Below are 24,152 nucleotides of genomic sequence, written 5' to 3'. Positions count from 1 at the left end.
CCTCACTGTAGCCTGCCAACCCCAGGGGTGAGGAAATAGGCTGAGAGCACAGTGAAGTGATCTGCTCGAGGCCTGGAGAGAATTTACTTTCTTTATAACCCTTTGTTGCCCACCTGTACCTTCAGTCCAAGCCAGCAGTGACCCTGAGGTCCTTGGTCCCCAAGAAACCAGCCCCTGTCTTCAGCAGGTCTCCTTTCTGTGTCCACTGCTACCATGAGCAGGACTCTCAGGCCTCCTGGCCCCATCTCAGCTCTGAGCATCTCACTGGCCACTCCTCGTTCTTCCTTTGGTTATCATACCCTCCTAGACCCCGAGGCATCAGCTTCTGCCCCTCCTTCAAGCCAGCTCAAATTCTGCTTCTCCAGGAGCTGCCTCAAAAACCTACAGCTCTTGTTCTCTTGTGATTTGAATTACAAACACTCTCTGGCTTCCATAACGTGATTATTTCCTTGCGCTCATTCATTCTTGCTCTCTCCTATTTGGGGGCCACTTCTTAAGAGACAGACGCAGGCCTGATAGCCCTTCTGAGCTCTCTCTGGAGCCTTGCTTGGTCCTGGCCCTGGGCAGCAACTTCTCAGGAAATCAGGTGGGAAGGTTGCTCAGTTTCTTCAGGGCATCTTACGTGGGGCTTTATGCCTGGCCCAATCTTAGGTGTTCAATTTGATCTCCTCTCCACATCTTCACCCACAGCCAACCCTGTGCTCATGAGCAGATAAACTTCTAGAGAAGGGCACCCACAGATGGTGAGGTCTTCTACCTAAGGAACAACCCAAGGGATGATTAAAACCCTGAGGATCCTGGCAGCTGAGGACGGGCTCTTTTACTCTGGGTTCTCCTTCGAGTCTTCATGGCCTTGCCGCATGGACCAGATGATGGGAACCAGGAGGGCAGTGTGTAGGGTGCCCTCTCTCTGCTCCCAGGGTTTGGGAAACTCAAAGTAGGAGCGCAAAGGAGTGTCAATATTATATTTTTAAAAATTTGCTTAGTGATCAAAAACCATCTAGAATCGGTGATATTTAAGCAGATTTGGTACAAAACAGGAAGCCAGTGGCCTGGTGAATTCTCACACTAGGGGACCAGAAGTGAAAATGTTCTGTGCCCAGAGTAACAGCAGACCAACAAAACAACAGGTGGGGCAGCACCGGAGGCCCACTGGGTGGGTCCTGCAGAGGTGGGGTCGCTCTCCCAAAGCTGGGTGAAGTTTCTCATATCCAAGCAGGGAGCCAGCGGGAGAAGGATGGGTGGGAAACTAGGAAGCCTCATCTTCTGTTCTAATCCTAGTTCTTCCTCTTGCAGTGGCTGGGCTCAGGCTCTCTGGGGCCCAGATGTCTGTTGTGCATACAGCTGCCATTGAACCTGAGGGTCTCAAGCTCCCTTCCAGCTCTGAGGCTATTTCAGAGTATGGATAACCTCAGCTCCACAGTGCTGGGGTCTGGGAAGGAGCAAGTGGAGAACGTGTGTGTGTGTGTATGTGTGTGTGTGTGTGTATGTGTTTGTGTTTGTGTGTGCTTTTTGTGTGTGAGTGTGCATGTTAAAGTGTGTGTCTTTGTGAGTGTGTTGTGAATATGTGTGGGTGTGTCTGTGTACATGTGTATGTGGTGTGAGTGTGGATAAATGTGTGAATGTGTATGTGGTGTGAGTGTGCATACGTGTATGTGAGTGTGTGGGTGTGTGTGTCAGTGAGTGTGTTTGTATGAGTATTGGTGTGTATGTATGTGTGTGTATGTTTGTGAGTGTATGTGCAAATGTGTGAGTGTGTATATGTGTGGAAGTGTGTGTGCATGAATTTGTGAGTGTGTGATATAGTGTATATGTGTGTAAATGCATGTGAGGGTGAGGGTATGTATGTGTCAGTGTGTACATGTGTATGTATGACTATTGTGTATTGAGTGTGTATGTGCATGAATGTGTGCATGTGTGTGGGAGTATATGTGCATGAGTGTACATGTGTGTATGGGTATGTGAGTGTATCTGAATGTGTGTGTGAGACTATGCATATGTGTATGTGTGCTTGGGTGTGTCAGTGTGTATGTATGTGTTAGTGTGCATGTCTTTGTATGTTTAAGTGTGTATGTGTGTGCCTGTGTGTGTGTGAGTTTGGGTTTGTGTGTGAGTGTTCATGTGTGCATGAGCATGTATGGGTGTGTGAGTGTTCATGAGTGTGAAAGGGTGTATATATGTGTGAGTGTGTGAATATATGTATGTGTGTGAATGTATATGTGAGTGTAAGTGTTGTGAGTGCCTGTGAGTCTGTATGAGTCTATGGGTGTGCACATATCTGTGTAAGTGTGTGTGTGCATGTTAATGAGCATGTGAGTGTGTATAAGTGTGTGCATGTGTATGGGTGCATTTATGAATGCAAGTGTGTGGAATGTGTATTGTGTGTGAGTATGCGTGAGTGTATGTGAGTGTATGAGTATGAAAGGGTTTGTTTATATGTGTGAGTTTGTGAGTATGTATTAGTGTATGCGTGTGTGAGTATGTTTCTGTCAGTGTGTATGTGTGCCAGTGTATATGAGATTGAGGGTATGCGTATCTGTGTGTGTGAGATTGAGGGTGTCTGTGCATGAGTGTGTGCGTATTTTCATGTGTGTATGTCCTTGTGTGTGCATGTGTGTATAGGTGTGTACAAATGCGTGTGAGTGTGTAAAGTTTGTGTGAGTATGAATGGGTGTGTCTATGTGTGGGTGCTGAGTGTGCATAAGTGTATGTGTGTGAATGTATGACTATTGCATATTGAGTGTGTATGTGCATGAATGTGTGCATGTGTGTGGGAGTATGTGTGCATGAGTGTACATGTGTGCGAATGTGTAATTATTGCATAATTAGTGAGTGTGCATAAGTGTATGTGTGTGAATGTATGACTATTGCGTAATTACGTGTGCAAGTGAGCTATACCCCTAGCCCTTTCTTAAAAGGATACCTTGGTTTTGAGACAGTGTCTCTGTGTGCTGCCCAGGCTGGTCTTGAACTCCTGTGTTCAAGTGTCCCTGCTGCCTCAGCATCCCACGCAGCTGGGGCCACAGGCATACCACCATCAATCTCACCCCACCAGATGCACACCTCCCATTCCTGCTCAGTCCTGTACACTAATGATCACATGCTACGTGTCCTTCCTGAGTTGTTGGAATCTTCCAGAATCCATCCATTCTTTTAGCACACTTCTATCAAGCTCTTGCAGGGCATCTGCAGGGCTGGGGACTGTGAGCAACGCAGCCCAGAGGTCACCTGCCCGCTCCAGGCTTGCTGCAGGTGGGGAGACTGTCCCTGGGGGAACTTGGTTTAAGAGATGGCAGAGTCCCAGGCAGTGAGCAGGCAGGTGGGGTGTCTGAGGTCAGGCGGCAGGGGATCATGGTGAGCCTGCAGTTGTGCTATGAATGGACCGGAATGCCCCTTCCCCTGTGGGTAGGTGGGTGGCAGGGGTCAAGGCAAGTCCCACAGACCAGCTGTCCCTCACCCAGCTGGCATCAGGACCTCCCTGGGAGCCAGGGTGGGACCTACCGCACCCTCACTAATACATGGACAGTATGTCCCCCAGAGGACAAGTGGACCCCGACCTCCATGGCTCTTGGAATCCAGAGCAGACCCTTCTGTGGCCCAGCCCTCCAACTCCGGCCTTTCTCCCACTTAGCTTCCCATTCCAGCCACACCAGCCTCCAAAGCCATCTTGCCATAGTCCTTTGTACCTGTCACACCCTTCACCAAGGAGGGGCCCCACTTTGGTCACCCTTCTTCCCATCCCGTGTCACTACTCCAAGGGCTGCTGCTTGTCCTGGCCTGGCTCCCCTGTTGCCCACACTCCTGAGGGACGGGAGCCTTTTGCTAGGGCAGACCCTGGGCCCTTCTTGCTCTCGCTGTGTCCCTGCGCCCAGCACAGAGCCCGACACACAGCAAGGCACCGGTGCAGGTTGGCTGAGATAAAAACCAGAGCCCCCAGCGCCAGCAGGGTGGGTAAGGTGGCTTCCTCAGTCTGACACCCGTCCCCATAGGAGGAGGAGGAAGAGGAGGAGGAGGAGGAGGAGGAGGAGGAGGAGGAGAGCCCCCCCTGGAGCAGCTGGAGCGCAAGGAGACACAGCACCTGCTGGAGGAGGAGGACTCGAAACTCAGGGTGGCAGGGCCCCTGGGAGGCCCCCAATAAGGTCATCTGTGCCCAAATTGAGGACACAGTGCATTGGGATCGTCAGCCCGGGGAGGCCCCAGACACAAGGGGCTGCCTCCCACTCTGGAGTGGCCCTTCTGGCCTTCTGTGGAGGCTCCCCTGGGTCTGCTTCATAGTGAAGCATGGCTGAGAGGGTCACAGCAGGGCTGATGTGCTCTGAGAGAAACAGGGAAGTCACAGGTGTGTGCATGCACTGATCTGCCAGGGGTGCTCCCCAGGGCATTAGTGGGATGTCCTGAGGCTGAGAAGACCATAGCCCTGTGTACCTGTGTATGTGTGTGTGGTTTTTGCGTTTTTGTGTATGTATGCGTGTGTTTGTAATGTGTGTTTGTGTGTGCTTATGTATGTGCTTGTGTGTTTGTATTTGTGTATATGTGTGTTGTGTGTGTGTGTCTGTGTATTTGCATGTATATATGTGTATGTGTAATGCAGAACTGGGCCGAAGAGGAGAAACGGCACACCTGGTTGCCCATTGTATTCCCAGAGGGTGCACCCAGGCCAGATGTTCAGTGCCAGTTTGCTCAGAGTGAATGACTGTGTGCCAGATGTTTTCATGGTCCTTTGCCTGTCTTCCTGGCCATATCCCCTCACTTCAGGCTTCCTGTTTGGCTGTGGCCCTGAGTTCCTACAGCACTCAGGAGTTGTAGGGTGAGAATAGCAGGGCAGGAAAAAAAAAAAAAAAACAACATATTATCACATGACTAAGCTAAGCAGATGGCAGGCCTGAGTGTGAACTTCAATCAAAGCTAGGTGCTGCCTCCTTTTTAAGGCTCAGTCTAATGTCATCCAAGCATCTGCTTAGCCTCAGTCCACCATCACCACATTGCCCTTCACATTGGATATTATGCTTCTTCAACTCCTTTCAATGGCTTTCAAATGCCTCTGTTACATGAACAGAAGAAAACTATTCATGCATGCATTTGTTTACTCACCAAAAATTTATTGAGCACCCATTACTGTCTGTTAGGCATTTTCTGGGTGCAGGGGATACAGAGATAAATCAAGAGGACTTCTGCTCTCAAAGACCTCGCAATGAAATGGTACTGACTGTACTATGTTAATGAGAGTGATAGGGCATTAATGAATGAAATTGGCTTGAAGAGGATTATCTCCATTTGACAGACGAGAAGACCGAGACCCAGAGTTGAACTGATGGACTTGTCCAGAGAACACACAGTGCCTGAGCTGGGCGAGCCTAGAACCCAGACCTTCCGAGGGTCAGTCAGGCATAGCATATTTTCCACTCTAATCCTTGGACCTTCTGCCTCTTCCTTTTTGTCCTTGGGACATCTCTAGCCCAACAACCTCACCCCTGGGAGTCCTTTAGCCTGAGTGGACTGGCAGCAACCCCATTGGTGTGACTGCCCTGCTCTCTCTACCCTCTGGCATGTGGCTGCATAGTGATCGCTGCATTACATGTGCCTGTTCTCTTGGGCCCAGCCTTGAATCATGAGCTCAGATCTTATAGTACCTGCTGTAGAACTCAATTTCTACATCTTCACCTCCAAGAAGTGTAATATAATGAATTTCATGAATTTCACTCCTTTTACTTTGGTGCATCCAGGACTAGATAACTTGGCACTGTTCCAAGCACAGAGGCACCAAGAGGCACATGTCACTCTTACCCTTTCATTCTTGTACACAAGAGACCCTGGAATGCTGCTGTCCAGCGCAGGTTACCTATTAAAGCACGTACAGGTTCTGAGGGGCCCAGAGAAGCTTTGTAGAGGAGGACACGTGAGCTGCCTTGAAAGAATGAAGAGAGAGAAGAGCATTTGGGGATGAGGAACCAGCGTGGACAGAGGTCCGGAGGGGTGGCAACATGTTGGGGACAGCAGGGGATGTGAGGGCAGGAGTGGAGAAGGAGGGAGGGTGTGGAAGGGAAGGAAAGGGACTGGCGCAGGAGACAGGGGTGAGATCCTGAAGAACCTTCTCGTTTAGGCTAAGGCTGTGAGTGTTGTCTTGTAGGTGGTGGCAGCCACTGGCAAGTGGAATTAAAAGCTCAAATTTGCATTTGAGATCCCTGAACCCAGTGAGCAGCAGGGAAGGTTATCTGGAGGGAGGGGGGATGCTGGAGAAAAAGAAACTGCCCAGGACATGGTGTCAAACTATCCTGATGGGGGATCTGGGCCGGGATGGAGGGGACAGCTGGAGGACTATTGAAGAGGTAAGGCTGATAGGCCACCTCATGGTCACCTTTCCCATTAAGGGAAAAGTGAAGGTGTGGAAGGAAGTGCATGATCCCCATGTCCCCATAGCCATGTGGGTGGGAGTGGCATTGGTCAGGATGGGAGACACTAGAGAAAATCCAAACTTGGGGAAAAGGTGGCTCAGGCTTGGACATGTTGAAGGAACATGGAGCCCTTTAATTGCATAACTAGGCTTTGGAGGAGGGAATCTGCGCTGGGGGTTATCAACATGCAGGAGTTGGTGGGGACAAAAATATGGTCCTGGTGTCTGAGGAGTGCTGTGAGCAGGGCCTCTAGGCTGCACAACTTCAGGGGGTGTTGTGCATAGCTTATAGAATATGAAGTACGTGGTGTCTCTGGAGTTGTCCATGCAACAGAAGCATTTGGAAGGCGCCAGTGAGTGGCGAGTGCTCTTTCAAAGAGTTGACTGCGTAGGAAGAGAAAGAAGCTGGTGCTGGACAGGAAGTTTTCAGAGCCCTTGGCCTGTACTCTCCAAGTAGCCCCCCCAAAACACTCCAGCTGGGCCAAATGCCCCTTCTGCACCTGCTGTAGACCCCCATGCACCTGTCCAACTTAGCACACACAGCAGATGCCGCTCAGGCCCAAGTCACCTCCTCTCAGCACCCTCTGATTCCTCACCTGGAAAGTGCAGTTCTGAGAGGGCTGTAACTGCCTCTGTGCGGACAGAGATGCATCTCCATGCCCACTACTGGTCATTTGCCTTCTGCCCTCGGCACTTCCAGTTCTAGGGAGCCTAGGCAGCCCTGTGCACCACACCAGGCTGATGATGGCCCAGAGAAGATCAAGGGAGCAGGAGTGGAAGCAGAGGGAAAGGACAGGTGCAGCTGGTCCAGGGGAGAGGTGATAACGAACTTGACCAAAATGCCGGTGGTAGGGGTGGTGACAAGTGACTGGATTCACCATCTGTCCTGAAGGTAGAACTGGTAGGACTCACCTGATGGGTTGGGGTGGGGTGGGAAGGGATGACTCCTGGGTTTTGGGCCTGAACTGTGGGGAGAGTAGGGCCACTTACTTAGGTGAGGAAGACTCTGGGAGGAAGAAGCAAGGATGTGCCCTATCAAGGATGCAGTCACAGACAATATAATTCTGAGATCTGTGCTAGGCATCCAGGTGGAGCTGCTGAGCCAGCTGAGTAGAGTTTGGGGGAGAAATCCTGCCTGGCCACTTGGACTCATCAGCATCCAGATGGCCCTCTAAGTTAAGGACTGGGTGATACCATCTAGGGAGAGAATGGCAAATCATCAAGTTGTTCCCTAAAGCAATGACACACAACTAAACTTTGCTGTGTGCTGGAGTCACATGTTTCCTGAGCAGGTCCTAGAAGCCAGCACTCAGAATGTCCTGGCCTTGGGGAGAAGCCCAGGAAGCCAATGCCCCAGGTGATTCCCATGCAGTGACATGGTGAGAGTGCCCTGAGGGGTAGGTAGAGGCGATATGGGGAAACAGAGGGCAAGGGATTCTGCCAGGGCTGGGATGAGCAGGTAGCAGGATTCTAAGAATGTTCCATGCTCTCCAGGGTCATTGCGAGGCCTTAAGCTCCACCACCCTCTCCTTTCTGAGCAGGTAGGTGTACAGGTGTGACATCCTCCATCCAGGATTTTGCTGATCACACGCCTATCTGTATCCTTCCCCTGCTCATGCCCACTCCAGAGTCTATCAGCTCTGCAGATGGGACAATTCACTAATGAGAGCTGTTACGCTCTCAGTGGTAGGTTGCGATTTTTATCTAGGGAGACTCTGGGCTGGGGTCTGCAGGCAGATGTCAAGCACAAGCATGGCTCACTTTGCTCTGTAAGTCAAAGGATGGCAGGCTGCTTTATCTCAAGACGGGAGATCACCAGGTGAATATCCTAACTGCATATTGGCTGCAGGGGGCCCAGAGATCTGCTGCAGGCCTGCCTCCTCATCTCCACACCAAGGACTGTGTGCTCATACATGAAGCAGATCACAGAGAGCACAGAGCTCTTGTTGATATCCCCCGTCCTGAGCTCTCACCTGGGGCCAGGCCTGGCAGGCCAGCTGCTGAAAGACCTTTCCTTTGGAGGACACCGTTATTAAGCCAGAGCTCACCCTCTCCCCCTGCACCCATCTCCCTTCCATGTCCATATTTCATGTTTCTCATGAAGCTCAAGTGTATTGAGCACCTCTAACTCCACCCTGTCATCTTGTCTTGCCAACTCTTTCTTTAAAATGTCTTTTGAATCTGTCCCTTCTGCTGCCCCTGGTCAATACTGTCATTCGATTGGGCTGTTGTATCAGCCTCTGTAATGAAGTGAATATTGGTGTCCCTAACCCTGATGCCCAAACTCATCAGCTTCTGCTCTGACCCCCCAATGAGATGGCATTGGAGGTGGGTCCCTTGGGAGGTGATTAGGTGTAGATGAAGTCAGGAGGGTGGGAGCCCTTGATGGGGTTAGTGTTCTTAGAAGAAGGGGAGAGGGGCCGGAGTCCTCTCCACCACGTGAGGACACAGTCCATAGAGCAACTGCAAGCCAGGATCAGGGGCCTCACCAGAACTGAATCAGCTGGCACCTTGGTCCTGGGCTTTCTAGTTTCCAGAACTGTGAGAAATAAATGTCGATTGTGAAAGCCCCCCAGGTTACACTATTGTCATAGCCACAGCTAAGAGCCCCCTTCCCTGCTTCTCTGCTTCCTGCCTCATCCCTCGGGTGGAATACCATTTCGTCCATGGCACTCATCACGGTATATTTGTCGCTGTGCTCGTCTGCTGGCTGGTTGCCTTTATAAGCAGATGGCACCCTCCATGAAGCCAAGCCCCTTTCATACCCAGGGCTGAACATCATGTCCAGCACATAGTAGGTGTTTGTGGAAGAAATGAAGTGCTGACTACAATAAAACCTCCCAAGCAGGTCTCCCCGCTTCCTGCCTCACCCCCTCTGACTCGAGCCTTGTGTTTCGGCCAGGGTGATGTTCTTAAGATATTAATTTCATTCCAGTCAGCCCTTCCTCATCAGTGTTGAGCCCCATCTCCTTTTTTTTTGAGGTTTATGGGAAATTAAGAAAAGTTAAGATCAATATGATAGTGAAGAAAGGTGATGAAGGCCATTAATAACAATGCCTTTAAATTGTGGGTTTGCTTCGAAAGAAACCCTCAAACCCATGAGCACTGCAGGAAATGAATGAGTCAAGCTTCCCAGTACCCAGTGGCCTCTAGCTCGGGCCTGATAAAATCAACCCTGACTCCTGGACCTGGCTTTTACAGTTACCAGGCTGCTGTCTCAGGTGGGCACAGCCCATGACTCCCCTTTATCTGCCATTCACAGGAGGGGCTCTGAGAACTTTTGCAGTGTAGGGGCCGCAGGGAGTCTGTGGGTGGGACCCAGGCTCATGGATTGGGTGTGCTCTGTGAGACTGTGAGCATGGGGGTGGTGGATAGAGATATTTTGGGAGGACAGGCAAACCCTTGACTACAGCTGTTAGCAAAGTTGGGAAAACACAGTTCAATAGAATTTCCTCTTCCGTCAATATGGGCCCATTTCACCCCTCGCCTTTCTAAAGAGGAAGTTCCGTTAGCTCACAGAAACACAGCATCACACACATTCCTCAGCCTGGAAAAGCCCTAGGAGAACGGTTGCTCAGACTAAGAACCATTAGGGCCTTCTCTTGGGGACTTTAATTCCAATTCCAGAGAAGTAGGCAAGTGTCCCATCCACCCTGTGGCCTGGGAGAGCTCTCAGCCCCTCCCACAGTCCTGCCCTGCTGGGCGCTCAGAGAGCAGCCCTGAGGCCCAGGAGCTAGAGCAAACTCCCACTCCTTCCACTGGAGCAAGCGGGGGCTGCCCTGAGAGCAGCATCATCTGACTCCATTCTGTCCTGCAGGGCGCTGCTCACGCTGCCTTCTTCCACCAAACTGGCCCCAATTTCTTCTGAGAATTTTCTTATTTCCTGAACCTTTTCCCCACCCCATGGTCTGCTTCATCCCACCTCCCAGAGGCCTTTTCCATGGGGAAGGTGCCACCTCCAACCCTCCACTCCCCTTTCCATCCTGACAATTCCAGGTGAAAGTACGAGCAGACTCCAAACGGTCAAGTTCATGGAAGGACATAAAATGGGCACTTTTCCAGAACTTACTTTCTCAGAGCAAAAGCAGGGAGAGACATGGTGGAGATGATACAGGGTAAAAGAGACGAGGTGTCACCTCCAGGGGGATCCAGGCTGGGGCAGAGTACAGCACACCAGAGGCTCAGGCCACGGGACTGTGGTTTGCTCCACCCACTAGGCTGAGCTCAGGGACAGTCAAACCCACGTGTGGCTTTTCGAGGAAAGAGAAGGCTGCTTTCGGAACAGAGTGCAGAGAGCTTCCGCAGTTATGAGAACTCCCGGGGACATCTCCCGGGCAAGGCGAGCAGGTGAGCTCCAGGAGGGCGGGGCTATTGCCTTCCTGACAGGTGGTGGGTTTCCTTTCCAGGTTGTCAGAATCCACGTCTGAAATGCTGCAGTGCACTTTCCACTGGTTCCTTTTCTCATCTCGTGAAAGAATCCTTGTGCAAACTCCTTCTCTCATTTTCACCCATTTCCAAGAAAAAAAAAATCTCCTTTACAGCCTTCATAACCAAGGACAGCTATTTTCACATGGGAACCCCACATGCCTGGCTCCATGTTAAACTTCTTTGACACATAATCTCATTTAAACCTCATAACATCCCTGTGGGGACTTGCCATCCCCACGTTACAGATGGGAAATTGGAAGCTCTGAGAAGATAAATCATTTTTTCAAGGTCACAGCAATACATGTGAGCACAGGCTCTTCATGAGGGCTCTGTCTGAGCAACACCCTCTTCATTAGCATCCCAAGTATCGTCAACTAAGTCAGCCACTGCGTCACCAGAAATCTGACTGGTTTCGCAAGATTTCCGTGGTCTAGACATTTATTGGAATAACAATACATCCGTCATTCATAGCGCTCCATGTTCAAGGCGCGTTTCCATTTTCTCAGGGGAACTTCGTGTCCCTGGGAATGAGACGAGCCAGACATTCTTCTACAGTTTTACAGACAAGAAAACCGAGGCTCAAAGAGGAAAGGTGACTTGGCCATGGTCACATGGCTAGAAACAGAATTCTTTCCTGTCTTATGCTGCCTCTTCAATAAATAAAGGAGCAAAATAAATAAATAAGCTGTCAAGGAAACCCTGAGGAATCCTCTCCTGAGCATGTTGCCAGAGGGGCTTCACTTATCAGGCTGGTACCCAGGAGCTGCTTGGCAGAGTGGCAGGGGCCATGGGTGGGTTCCCTGGGCCAGAAGGCCTGTTTTCAAAATTCCACAGAGAAATTCAGGGCCAGGAGGTAGCTTGGGAAGGCATGCCCTTCTTCCCAGCATCCTGTCTGGGGACTGTCAACGGCCTTTATTTGAAGACAGATTTCAAATGGATAGTGGGGACGCAGAGCCCACACCTATCCCTCTGGACCTCAGAGATGGGCAGTTCTCCAAGGATGATCCCACAGACTGATGCTAGAACTATTAGCCCTTGCAGTGAGCAGGAAGCTCACTGGGAAGATTTGTTCCAGAGTCGATTTCCTCCCAGCACTGAGTTGGACAGGGTCTGAAATGTCACCCCCAGGGCCATCTTGGCTAACATCCAGCACAGAGACCCTCTAAAGATTGAGTCCTTATTTTGCAGATGAGGAAACTGAAGCCCTCTGAGAGGTGACTGGCCCAGGATCACAAGACTGAACACCAAGCATGCAGGTTCCCAGCCCAGGGCCCTGACCTCTGGGTCTGTGGCTAGACATGAGCAGCAAGCACAGGTGCAAGTCCCAGCCCTGTCTCTCTGGTGATCTCCTGAGTTGATGCCCAAGCCCAGAGGTCACCTGAAGGCTGGTGGTCTGACCAGTCCAGACACCTCCCTGTGGGGGAGCTTCTCCCTGCCACCACACTAGAGATCAAGCTCAGCCTCTGCTCCTGCCTTCTCTCCCCAGAAATGACCCCTCCAGCGAGGCCCTGAAACTCCATTTTCTTAGCACTCCAACCTGCAGGAGGCTCTGATGCCTCACTAGCCTGAAGGAGGCATCAGGGTCTGAGCGGACTGCAACCTGGCAGCCTCACTACGACTCCAGAACCCCCTGAGGTTCCCCTGAGCACAGAACCCTTGACAGCACAGGAAGGAGTCCCAAGGAGGGGAGGTCTTTGCCCCGCCCTTAGTGCTGCTAGAGTCTGCAGGGCCCCATTGAGCAGCACAGGCCAATGCCAACCTCGTGCCTTGCGCTACTCCAGCGAGAGAGTCTCCTCCTGTCCTGTAGGGCCTGTCCAGGGCTGGCCCCGATAGGCTTGCAGAAAAATGCCCAGCCTGGCCTGCCTGATCCAGACAGAGGCACAGGCATGACTGAAACCAAAAGCAGCCCTGAGCCCAGGTCACTCATTCGAGTGCAGGCTGGAGATCAGTGGCAAGGTGACCATGTCTGAATCAAAGCAGCCCAGGGGACCTCCTGAGGCTGCCACACATTCCAGAGGGGCAAGGTCATGGATAAAACTCCAGTCAGCTGTTCCCAGGTCACCACAGCTGGTCAAGCCCAGGAGTGGCCATTCCTCAGGCAGTTGGTTCCACTGTCCGGCAGGGCCATCTGAGGGAGCCACAGTCACTCCTGGAGGATCCTGTTTCACATAGCCCTTGGCCAAGGCTGGCGGAGGCCAGTCTGCCTCGGCATCCAGGCACGTCCTGACCTGGGGGCCAAGGCTGTCTGTCAAGGGCGCCTCTTCCTCCAGGCCACCTGCTGTGGCTGCGTTCTCTTCTGTGCACCTGGTCTGTTTCAGGTAGCCCTGGAATGCCACCACGGCTGGGTCTTCCTCCTCGGGCACCTCAGGCCTCAGGAGACTGACCGGGCCCAAGGCAGAGCAGTCCTGTGCATCCCCTGGCTGCGCCTCAGAGCTGTGGACTAGGCCAATGCCACTGTCATCCTGGCCCTGGCTGGCTTTCTCCACCTGCTGCTCCCAGGTGGGCCCCCTGCCAGGGCACAGGCAGGGCTCCTGCAGGCAGATCCCACTGTCTGTGCTACTGCTGCTGCCACTACTGCAGCTGTCCTGTAGCTCTGTGGGGACCTCCGTTCCCAGAGCCCCACAGGCCTGGGGGTGGGGAGTAGGGAGGAGAAACTGGGGCTCTTCAGTCTGCAGGGATGGTTTGGCACTGCCAAAGCCACTGTCTGTGCTGCCATGCAGGTCTGAGTTCCTTAGCTCTGGGGACACCTTCGGGAAGGCCTCCTCATCAAGCAGGTAGACGATGTCTGGGCAGGGAGGCTGGTTCACAGCGCCAATGGGGCTGGGCTTCTCGAAGACCTGGGAGGAGAGGACAAAGTGAGATTGGTTGGAGCCACCTGCTGGAGCCCTCCCCAGAGCCACAAGGGAGGCCAGAGGCCCAGGAGGGGAGCATCAACAGAAGGGGACGACAAGGCCTGGAGGACTCTGCAGGCCGCTCTTTGGAATCAGCTTTTCCCCTGAGGCATTCTCTGCCCAGGCCAGATGCACACAAGCTGCGATCCTTAAAGCCAGATGGAAAGGGAGGCCAGGTGGAATGGGAGCCTGCAGGGAACCCCCGAGCCCCCAGGCGGCTCCACCCTCTGGGCTTTTCAAACCTGACAGCAGGCTGCACCCACCCATCTAGAAGTGTGCCTCAAACTTCCTGACAATGACCTCAAATAGATGCAAATATTACAAGACAACCTGTTCCTATAACTCATACAGAAGCAAATGGAAGCAGCTTCCCTGTGCGCCGCGACGGATCCTCTACTCTATCCCATCCCACCCATTTTTAGAAAAATTTCTGGGTGTGAGACATCAAATTAATCTCTCCACTTTCTGAGTTGTGACCTCCACAAACAGGGTGGCTGCAGCGTGGGGTGGTGGAACAAGTGCAGAACTAGCAGCTAAAGACCTGCTCCCCATCAATGGCCAAGGGTCCCAGGGAAGTCATTTGACCCCTCCCTCTGGCTCTCCTCTGCCCTAGCTGCAGTTGTGTTCTTTCTGTCCCAGAACAAACACGTCAGGGCCTTTGCACATGTTAATCCTTCTGCTTGGAATACTCTTCTGTCTGCACTTTGCATCGCTGGGTCCCCTCATTATTCAGGTCTCAGCTTGGATGTCACCTCTTCATCAAGCCCTTCCCAGCCATGCTTTCCACATGAGCCTTGTTTACTTCTTCCTAGTACTTAGTTCCTGGAAATAATACACACTCATTCACTCCCCATTCCCCAAAGAACCTTAGTTCTGTGAAGGCCAGAACTAGTCTTTTTGCCACTCTGTCCCCAGAGCCTGAATTGAGCTGGCACAAGTAGACACTCATAAGGTTTGTTGACTGACTTACTGACTCACCATTGCACAACTGCCCTCACTTCCTTAGTACACAATGATGCAAATGCAACTCTCACTGGCTGAGTCTCTATTATAGTCTCTTTTACTTTAAAACCATTGCTTAGTGTTAAAGACGTACACTCAGGAGCCAGGCTTCCCGAGTTCAAATCCCAGCTCTGCCTCCTATAAACGTTGTCAGTTGAACCAAAATACTTATCTTCTCTGTGCTTTAGTTCCTCATCTGCAGAGTGAAAACAATAACGGCACATGCCTCCTTGTGTCATTAAGGCGTGTAGTCATACCAAGAAGAAACTCAGGAAATATGTGCTCAATTGAATTGCATCCTCCAGTGATTTTTCAAGGGAAGTATTCTGACCTCTATTTCTTAGAGGAGAAAACTGAAGCACAGAGAAGTTAAATGGCTTTCCCAAAATCACACAGCAGTGAAGAGTAAATCTGAAATTTATACTCAATTGTCCTGTGAGATCCCCTGATTTCCAATCAAACTTCCCTGGATGGACAATTGAAAGAGCAGATCAAGCCAGCTAATGAACAAGGACAAACTAAAGAATGTGAAAGTGCTCTCAGCATTATACATTAGTGATGACTCGGATTCTTAGGGGAAGGAAATTGGGCTGTATTTAACCCAAGGAGAAAAAACCCTCCAGGACAAGTGAATTCTGTGATCAAATGTACAGAAGGAACAAAACCCCAGAAACTGCTGGTCATCTCTGCTGCTCGGATGTTATTTCTCTGCTTTGGGCTAAGCTCACAGTTTACATATTGGTTGTAATAAAGTCCCTTGGGACCAGAGGCCACATGAATCAGCTCCTTCCCAGACAGAACTGTGCATGTGATGGATGTTCAGTAACCAGCTCAAGCACCACCTCACACATTCTAGATGCCTCTCCTGACCCGGAAGTAGAATCTCCCATCCTGGGTCTCAGGACCACCCTCCTCCCACCCCAACTTTCTTCTAGCCATCTCGTCCCAGTCTCCCAGTGCATTCCTAAGCTACCACCCTAGCTCCAGGCCCTGTCTTGAGTGTATGCTCAAAGTGCATGGGAAACAGGCCGAGGAGCTGGCTCTCCCAGGAACACAGAGAAAGGATGATGAGTAGACACTTCAGCTAGACACAAGGAGATACTATAAAACCCCTGAGGGCTGTTTAAGCATGCCTGCCCCAGTCTCCTCCTCATATCTGTCTACCCAGGGTACAGAGCAGGGGACACGGTGCTTTCTCACCTGGAAAAAGACTAATCAGGCCAGGCAGCCGGCCACGCGCGCACACACACACGGATCCAGAAGGTCCCACTCAAAACAACTCGGTCTCTCTCATCATTGTCCTTAGAGATCCTAGGATCCTTCTGGAGTTTTCCACCACCATTGTGAGCTTCCCTGGGGCTCCCGCCTCCCTGCCCAAGCTGGGTCCTTTGGCACACAGTAAGGCCAGCTCAGGGGGCTGTTGTGGTGACCCTCCGTGCAGCCTGAGCCCAGGTGGGGGTGGGCTGAACTTCTGAACTGCTGCACAGTTCTTACACGATAACTTTTGGAGGCTGACATGCCACTCCCAGATGTGGCCCAGATGTGGCCCACTGGGACAGGTGGGAGGTCCTGGCCTCCTTTAAGAATCTTCCTCTCCACTGTCACCTCTCTACTCTGCCCCCTCCCTCTCTGACAGCTTGAGCCCATCTTTCTTCCTGTCTTGTTGGGCGTCATTGCTCTTGGCCACTATGTGTAGGAAGATGGGCTCCTTTCATGACTTTTCCCGGCTGTACAAATCTGTGCATGGAACTGTCTCTCTGTCCTCACTTCTAAAATGAGGATAGTAACTGGTACTAATGTACAGGGGCTGGTCCATGGCCAATTATTAATAGAAATGACAAGACTTGTGGTCACTGGGGTTTGTGATTGCTCAGCATGTACCTGTGGTATCTGGGCTACTAGACGATAGTGTTCTCAGGACAGGGTTTTGTGTTTACTTCCCCCCTCTGTCCCCATGGTGCTTGATGAGGGTGCCCATGATAATGTCAGGGCTGAAAGCCGAGGTTAGCCAAGGGAATGGGCAGCCTGGGAGGGAGGGAGCTCTGGAGAGCCTGGGAAATGGAGCAATGGCCTCCCTGTGAGACTCACCAGGACCGAAGGCAGCTTCCTCCGGCGCCGCACATACAGCTGGAGGGTCAGACAGTAGACCAGGGCTCCACAGAGCAGCAGGACACAGGAGAAGAAGATGCTGAGGTTGGTCGCAGTGAAATCTGCAGGCAGACAGATGCATTAGTAACCTGGCACCATGGGGCACTAAGGGACTGTCCCCAGAGGTCCCTTGGCCACTCTGAGGAACTACTCAGTGAGTGACCCAGGCCACCCCTACAGGCAACTTCTTAGCCATAGTGAATCTCTGCCAGTCTTCCAACCTCTGTGTGGGGTCCCCTCGCTGGGCACACCAATTCTGCTTCCAGCTCTCTGCACCCAAGGCAAACAGAACAATAGGGCAGATGGCAGAGCAGGCAAGAACAGAGGCTTCTGGGGGCAGCCAGACCTGGGTTCAAATCCCCCAGCTGCACCACTTGCTAGCTGTTGGAGTGTAGACAAAGTACTTAATCTCTCTGAGCCTCAGTTTGTTCATCTCTAAAATGAGAAAAAATTATACCTTACAATATGGTTGTAAAGTATAATCTTGTCCCAAGAATTTTACTTACTTCATCAGGCCCTTCTAACAACCTGAGTAGATAAATATTATCATCACTCCCATTTCATAGATTAGGATACTGAGGCTCAGAGAAGCCAAGTCACTTGCCCAAGGTTACAAGCTAAGACCAGAACAAAACTATTTCTTCTATAAAAAAATTCTCTCTCTCTCTCTCTCTCTCTCTCTCTCTCTCTCTCTCTCTCTCTCTCTCTCTCTTTGGTACTTGGTATTAAACCCAAGGGCACTTTACCACTGAGTCACATCCCCAGGGTCTCACTAAGTTGCTTAGGGCCATGCTAAGTTGTTGAAACCTCCCTCGAACTTGCAATCCTGCCTTGGCCTCCCGAGTTGCTGGGATGACAGGCATGTGCCACCACATCTGGCCTTAAAAAGCTTTTAACACTGCCTGATGCGTCCTTGGTGCCTTAGTCTGCCCTGGCACTTCAATGACGATGAGTTGTTGAGTGTTCTTCGTACAACAGGCCCTACTGTGAAGTAGAGTAGCTGCCATCTTTGCTGGGCAGGGCACACTCTGCCCCCAGCCAGATGGCAGGATCCTGGTGGGCAGGACTTGGCTCCACACTGACATCTCTCCCCCACTACTGCTGACTTTAGCAGCTCTTCCCAGGAGACAGCTCAGTTCTGCTTCCTCTCGGGAGAGAGAGGGGGCAAGGAGAAGCCCTCGTACCCCAGCTCTGAGGAAGGTCAGTACAGACTGTAACAAACAGGAACTAGCACAGCTGACGGGGAGGTGGGGGTGTGGGGGGTCCTGAGGCGGTCCCTGGAAAGCACAGCTGTATGTAAGTGGCAGGACCCCAGAATCAGGGGACCTGGTTCTATGGGCCCACCCCTTCCTCGAAAGTTGTCTTCTTGGAGCTTTTCTAATATGGGACAAGCGACCTCTCTGATGGGCTGTGCAGGGAGAACTGGCTGCACAGGGCAGGGCCAGTGCAGTGACTGGCACCAGCAGCCTGAGTGAGGCTTTATGGATTGTGCCAGCCCTTCCAGGTCCTTCTCCACCTGGATGCCAATCTGAGCCCACTCACACTGCTTGGTGAGGACGATGCACTGCTCCTCCGACCAGACCCCCTTGTTCGTCCGAGAGGCCACAGATGGCCTCACTATGACACAGAACTTTCCCACCTCTCCTGAGGCTGTGATGTTGAAATTTTCATGATTGACCTTCTTCGTTCTCAACTGAAACCAAAACAAGAACAACAATGAACAAAATCCTCTTATGCCATGGTACCTAAAAGAGCTGGAGGCCCCCCTTTTTGGTGTGTGATACAGAGGATGGAGCCAGGCCTCCTGCATGCTAGGCGAGTGCTCTACCACTGAGCCCCAAATATCCCTGACCCTGGAGGGGCCTTCGAGAACCCCTTCAGTCTATTCCTAAGATAATCAACTGTGATTATCAGTACAGCCCAGCATCTCTGTAATTACCACAACCAATTTTGCATTAATAGAGAAAAGGGAATCTTTTCTAGAAGCTGAGGATCTCTCTAGAAGGAACCTGAATCAATTGTGGTGAAGAGGAAAGAGGATGGATTTTGCCCATTCCAGATTTCCCACCCGCAGGGGTGCCCTTGGAATGTTCCACATCCTCATCTGTAAAATGAAATAAAGTACCCACGCCGAGGGCGTCAGAAACAAGATCCATCACATGTTTTGAGAGCTGCTGACACCTGGCAGGCAGTGCCTTCCCCGCAGGAGTGTGTGTTCGAGGGCAGAGGTCATTTCAACTCCTTCCTCAGTACCCAGGTTCTTTCTACTCTGCACAAAGGTGATTCTAGCCCAGGGGACAGGGAAGCCTTGGAGACCCCGTACCGGAAAGTTTTCTGGCACCTTGCGGATGGCAATCTCATACTGGCGGAAGTGACTGAAGATGTTTTCATACGTATCACCTTCAGGGGCCATCTGGGGCCTGGGGGGCTGGATTGTCCCAAGAATGGAGTCCTCGTGCACCTCTAGCTTCACGCTTCCAACCGTCAGTGTCACTGAATGGGGAAGGGACAAAGCCATGAGGCTGAGGCATGGAGAGGGCCTGGAGATCCCACCCATGACTTTCCTCCAGGGTCAAGTTTACCTCCCCCAAAACCTAGGCCACAGGTTTCCAATCCCACAGAACATATGAACTTCTTGGGAAATGTTTGAAATATAGATGCCCTGGGCCCTCTACAGACATAGGGAACCTGAATTTTGCAGGCTGGACCCTGGAAATACACACACACACACACAAACACACACACAAATACATATGTACACATAAATGTACATATATACATATGTATTATATATTTATTTGTTTGTTTGTTTGTTTTTTAACTGACAATTTAACCCAGGGTGCTTTACCACTGAGCTATATCCCCAACCCTTTTTATTATTTTTTAAAATTTTGAGACAGGGTCTCACTAAGTTCCTTGGGCCCCTCTGAGTTATTGAGGCTGGCCTTGAACTTACAATCCTCCTGTCTCAGCCTCCCAAGATGCTGGGATTACAGGCATGCGCCACCTTGTCTGGCTAGAAATATATTTTAAAATACACTCCCTAGAAAATGTTTCTGCAGCTGGCTGAGCACTGGCATGTGAGCAAGCATTTGGGAGCCTTCTAGACCATCGACTCCAACTGGAATCCCGCAGAGCAGAACTTGCACCCAGACCAAGCTCAGTCCCAATTTGTGGAATAGAAAAATCCCACTGGGCTTGAGGCTTCATCATTTCTTAAGCAGCACTTTCCTGCTCCAAAGGATGACCCCTGGGAATTCTCCCCTGCAGGTGGGAGGACCAAATACGCCCACTGCTCCAGGTGCTATGCTGAGTGCTAATGGATTCACTTCCTTTCCCTAAACTCCACAAGTTCACAGGCCTGGCCCTCATGACTCAGCGGCTCCAGTACACCCCAAGACCTCCCTTCTGTAGGATAAACAACTCCAGTTCCCTTTTAAATCTCAGAAAACTTGGCTGTTTTCATCTAACCTCTCCAAAGACCTGACTCAGGCCTGTTTGGGTAACTAGTTCCCGGCTAGAAGGTCTGATGACGGGAGGAGATATGGGAACAGAAAGAAAAGCCTTAGGCTAGAGTTTCTGGCTGGAAAGAAGCCAAAGCCATGCACTAGTTCCAGGGGGAAGTAAAGCACCTTCATCCACAGAAAAGCGGGTTTGGGTGATAGTCCAATTGGAGTGCCGCCTGCCATCCACTGCCCGGACCTTGGCCCGGTAACCGTTGTTGTGGTACAGGTCCAGGGTGGCTGCGGTGAGATCACAGAACTCCAGGGCACCCCTACAGCTGGTGACGTTTTCCCAGGGCTGTCTTCCGTACCTGAAGAGATATCAGGGTAGGCGCTAGGGCAGGAACTGTGCTCAAGTTTACTCCTTTAAGAGGGCTTCCAGAGGTCTGGGCAGAGAGCTTCCATCATGGAAGAAAGGGGAACACGCTCAGGATATTTCCTGTAGTTCAGGGCATCTAATTGCAAGGGGTCTCTGGTGGTTTGGGGACCTCCTATCAGCTTCTCTGTGGTGTAGAAGACTCAACAGAAGGAATAGGAGTAGCTCAAGTGCTATCCCTCCAGAAAGGCCTTCGGGCCCTGTCCCTCAGCCTTCTTTCTAACTTCTCCCAGCTACATATGCAGACATATGGTTTCCCTGTTCTCCAACAATACTGTGGAGGCTATCCCCGTAAGATGGAGAAACCTGGTGGGGGAAAGCCAATCTTGGCCTTCTCACACCAGAGATCCCAGCATGCTGCTTAGTATAGATGGGGATGTCAGCTGGGTAGATATGTTTCAGGGTCCACTGTTGTTGTGTTGCCTCAATAACGAGGCAGGCACCTTCCTGTGAAAGGGGAGCAGATGGAGACCAACTGGCCCATCCCCCACCGCCCTTCTCCTCCCTCCATCCTCCCCTTTTCTTACTTCAGGAGTGCCACTTCATAGTAGGTGCTTTCGGACTGATTAGGGATGGGTGTCCAGTGGAGGATATGCTGGAAAAATTCTGCTTCAAACCACACAGATGAAGGGCTAGGCAGTTCCGCTCCTGGGGAGAAGAGATGTCAATAGCTTGTAGAATCCATCCCCTGGGACTAGGAGGACCCAAATCACTCCCCACGGGAAGAAGCAGTCCCATCATGGCACCAGAAAAGCAGAAAAGCCATGGCTAAATTTTTGCTTTGTCAAGAAGTACATTTGAATTAAAAAAAAAAAAAAAGTGGGGAGCTGGAGGTGTGGCTCAGCGGTAGAGCACTTGCCTAGCATGTGTGAGGCACTGGGTTTGATTCTCAGCACCACATACAAATAAATGAATTTTAAAAAAGTCCATCGATGTCTAAAAAAATAAAAAATAAAAAAAGTAGGTGGGTGAGTTTTTGAGTGGGGAGGGGCTATTGATCCCCCACACCATTAATCTCAACCTCTTCCATTTCTACTTCCAGGGGGTGATGGTGACAAGAATTAGAATTCATTTGCTGGGTCCTCTGCAATAAGCTGAGCACTGTGCTAAGTGTTTTGCTATGTTCCATGTCACATCAGCCCTGCATGGAGAACATTTATTGCCCCCATTTTACTAAAGAAGAAATGGAAGCTCAGAGAGGGTAAGTGACTTGCTCAAGGCCAATGGAGCTGGTAAGAGGTAGAGTGTGGACTTGCCCCCAGATGTGTCTGATTCCAGAGCTAGGGTTGGGTCCTGCACTGTTGGTGACCAGAAGCTCAGTGGTGGATGAGAAGACAGAGCTGGGTCCCACACAGCCCAGGGGAAAAGACAGGGGGAAGCCTGAGGCATGTCAGCAGCAAGCTCAGATGAGCTAGTTTCTGGCTCTGCCTGAACACTGTCTTTGCTCCAGTATCATCCTAAGGCCTGTCCCCCACCCCTACACCTGGTCCCCACCCAATCCCAGTCCAAGGCCACTTTTCTGGCTACACAGACATCTTACTTATTGACATCTGCCTGGGCAGATGGTCTCTTGGGCCACTCAAACTGAGGGCTGGTTCCATTCCCTGAATCCTAGAAGGGCTTCACCTATAGTCAGATACCCACCTGAGGCTAGGCGAGGACAGCCAGGAGTCAGCCCTTGTTTTAGACTGTGCTAAGGACCTCTCCTCAGAGAACTAGCACCCCTGGATCTAAGGTGAGATTTGAAACACCAAGCTCTGTCTCCATGCTACCATCCTCTCAACCCAACACACCATTCACTACAGACAGCACTGGTTCCAGGAGCCTCAAACTAGCCCTTGCCAATGTGGTGCTAAGCACAAAGTACAGTGAAGGTCGATAGCAAATGGGTTCCCCTAGGGCGTCTTCTTTGACAGTGGCTCTGCCCCCACTTGCCCAGTTCTCTAACTTCTCAACATCTCTCAAATCTTGCTTTCTTTCTGACTCTGCCATTTTCATTTAGAAAATATACCCCCACTCTCACACACACACACACACACACACACACACACACACACACACATGGGGTCTGGCTAAACTGCCTCGGGTAACCTTGAACTTTTGATCCTCCTGCCTCAGACCTTCCTGTCTCTTACTTCCTTTCATTTACTGTCTTTGAGCATTAATTCTGTTTTGTTGCAAAACATTAGATGGAAAGTGAAAAACTCAGCAAGTCTTTGCAGGGTTTGGGCTGCATATCCCCACCTGAGTCCCTGATCATGTGAAAGTGTTTTACTTTTTATTTTGACATCATGTAGAAGATATTTGGGTCCCTGCTCTCCTTGCATCTGCTTTTGGTCCCTCCAACTCTGGGCCCTTCCATTCTCTCTTTCTGGGGCTTCTTGGTTGCAGAAACTCAGACAGAGTTAAGAGATGGGGTAAGGCAGGAGGGAGGCAGGGAGCAATGGGAGTGAGCTGGGGGGCTGAAGACCATCTCTGATGGTCACATAGGAGTAATCCATAGGGTGGGGAAAGGGCAGAGATGGAGGTGAGACCAGAAGGCAAAGGGAGAGGAGAGTCAGAAGGGGATCAAAATATCAAAATCACTCCCCACGGGAAGAAGCAGTCCCATCATGGCACCAGAAGAGCAGAAAAACCATGACTAAATTTTTGCTTTCTCAAGAAGTGCATCAAAAAAAAAAAAGTGGGTGGATGAGTTTTGGAGTGGGGAGGCGTTACTGATCCCCACACCCCTCAATCTCAACCTCTTCCACTTCCACAACAGGTGAGCCTGAGGCTCAGTCTTGCCAGAGTGAAGGAGCCCCGGTAGGGACAGGGAGGTTATGAGCATCCCTCTCCGAGAGGGTAGCTAAATCGAGTTCCCTGTGGGAAGCAGAACATAAAGGAGGGCCGAGGACCGACGGACGGGAGTGGGATCTGGCCATCCATACAGCCCAGAGGGGCAGCCGCGAAGAGGTCGAGGCGTTCCTCTACTGACTTAATTCTTCTGGAGTTATGTCCACGACATCTCCCAGTCCCTCTTGGTTTCCCTTGCTTGCCTGAAATCGCATGGTTAGAGCTGGTGATATAGCACTGCTCCGGGACCCGGAGCCTTACCGTGCGCACTGGAGCCAAGGCACAGGCTGAGGAGCGCCGCCAGAGGCACTACCAGGCGCGACAGCATTCTGGGCGCGCCGCATCGTCCGGAGCCGCCCGAAAGCCTCCTGCCGCTGCTCCGCTGGGCTGAGACTGGCGGCTCTAGCCGCTCGCCTAGCCCGCTCCCGGGGCTGGGAGGCTGACGTCAGTGGAGGCGGGGCGGGGCCTCTGTGCGCCCCGCCCCTTCGGCACCGTGGCCTTAGTTTGACAGTGCTCGGTGCACTATCCCCGCTGGCCAAAGAGGCAGGGCAAGTCTGTGCAAGTCTGTGCAGAGGCAG

The 24,152-nt window shown here is 51.4% G+C and overlaps 1 protein-coding gene across 1 annotated transcript; it reads right to left on the bottom strand.

Moving 5' to 3' along the window:
* Positions 1 to 11,461: 11,461 nt before the first annotated feature.
* Positions 11,462 to 23,904, bottom strand: Il10ra (interleukin 10 receptor subunit alpha). Its single transcript, XM_026396360.2, has 7 exons — positions 23,836 to 23,904; positions 21,267 to 21,387; positions 20,493 to 20,674; positions 19,184 to 19,353; positions 18,403 to 18,553; positions 16,801 to 16,922; positions 11,462 to 13,656 (listed from the first exon to the last, which is right to left on the bottom strand). Exons 1-7 carry the CDS (start codon positions 23,900 to 23,902, stop codon positions 12,739 to 12,741), a joined length of 1,731 nt encoding a protein of 576 aa, XP_026252145.2. The 5' UTR covers positions 23,903 to 23,904; the 3' UTR covers positions 11,462 to 12,738.
* Positions 23,905 to 24,152: the final 248 nt, after the last annotated feature.

Source organism: Urocitellus parryii, chromosome 4 (assembly GCF_045843805.1).
Source record: "Urocitellus parryii isolate mUroPar1 chromosome 4, mUroPar1.hap1, whole genome shotgun sequence".
In the NCBI taxonomy this organism is placed as follows: Eukaryota; Metazoa; Chordata; class Mammalia; order Rodentia; family Sciuridae; genus Urocitellus; species Urocitellus parryii.
This window is presented reverse-complemented; position numbering and strand designations above follow the sequence as displayed.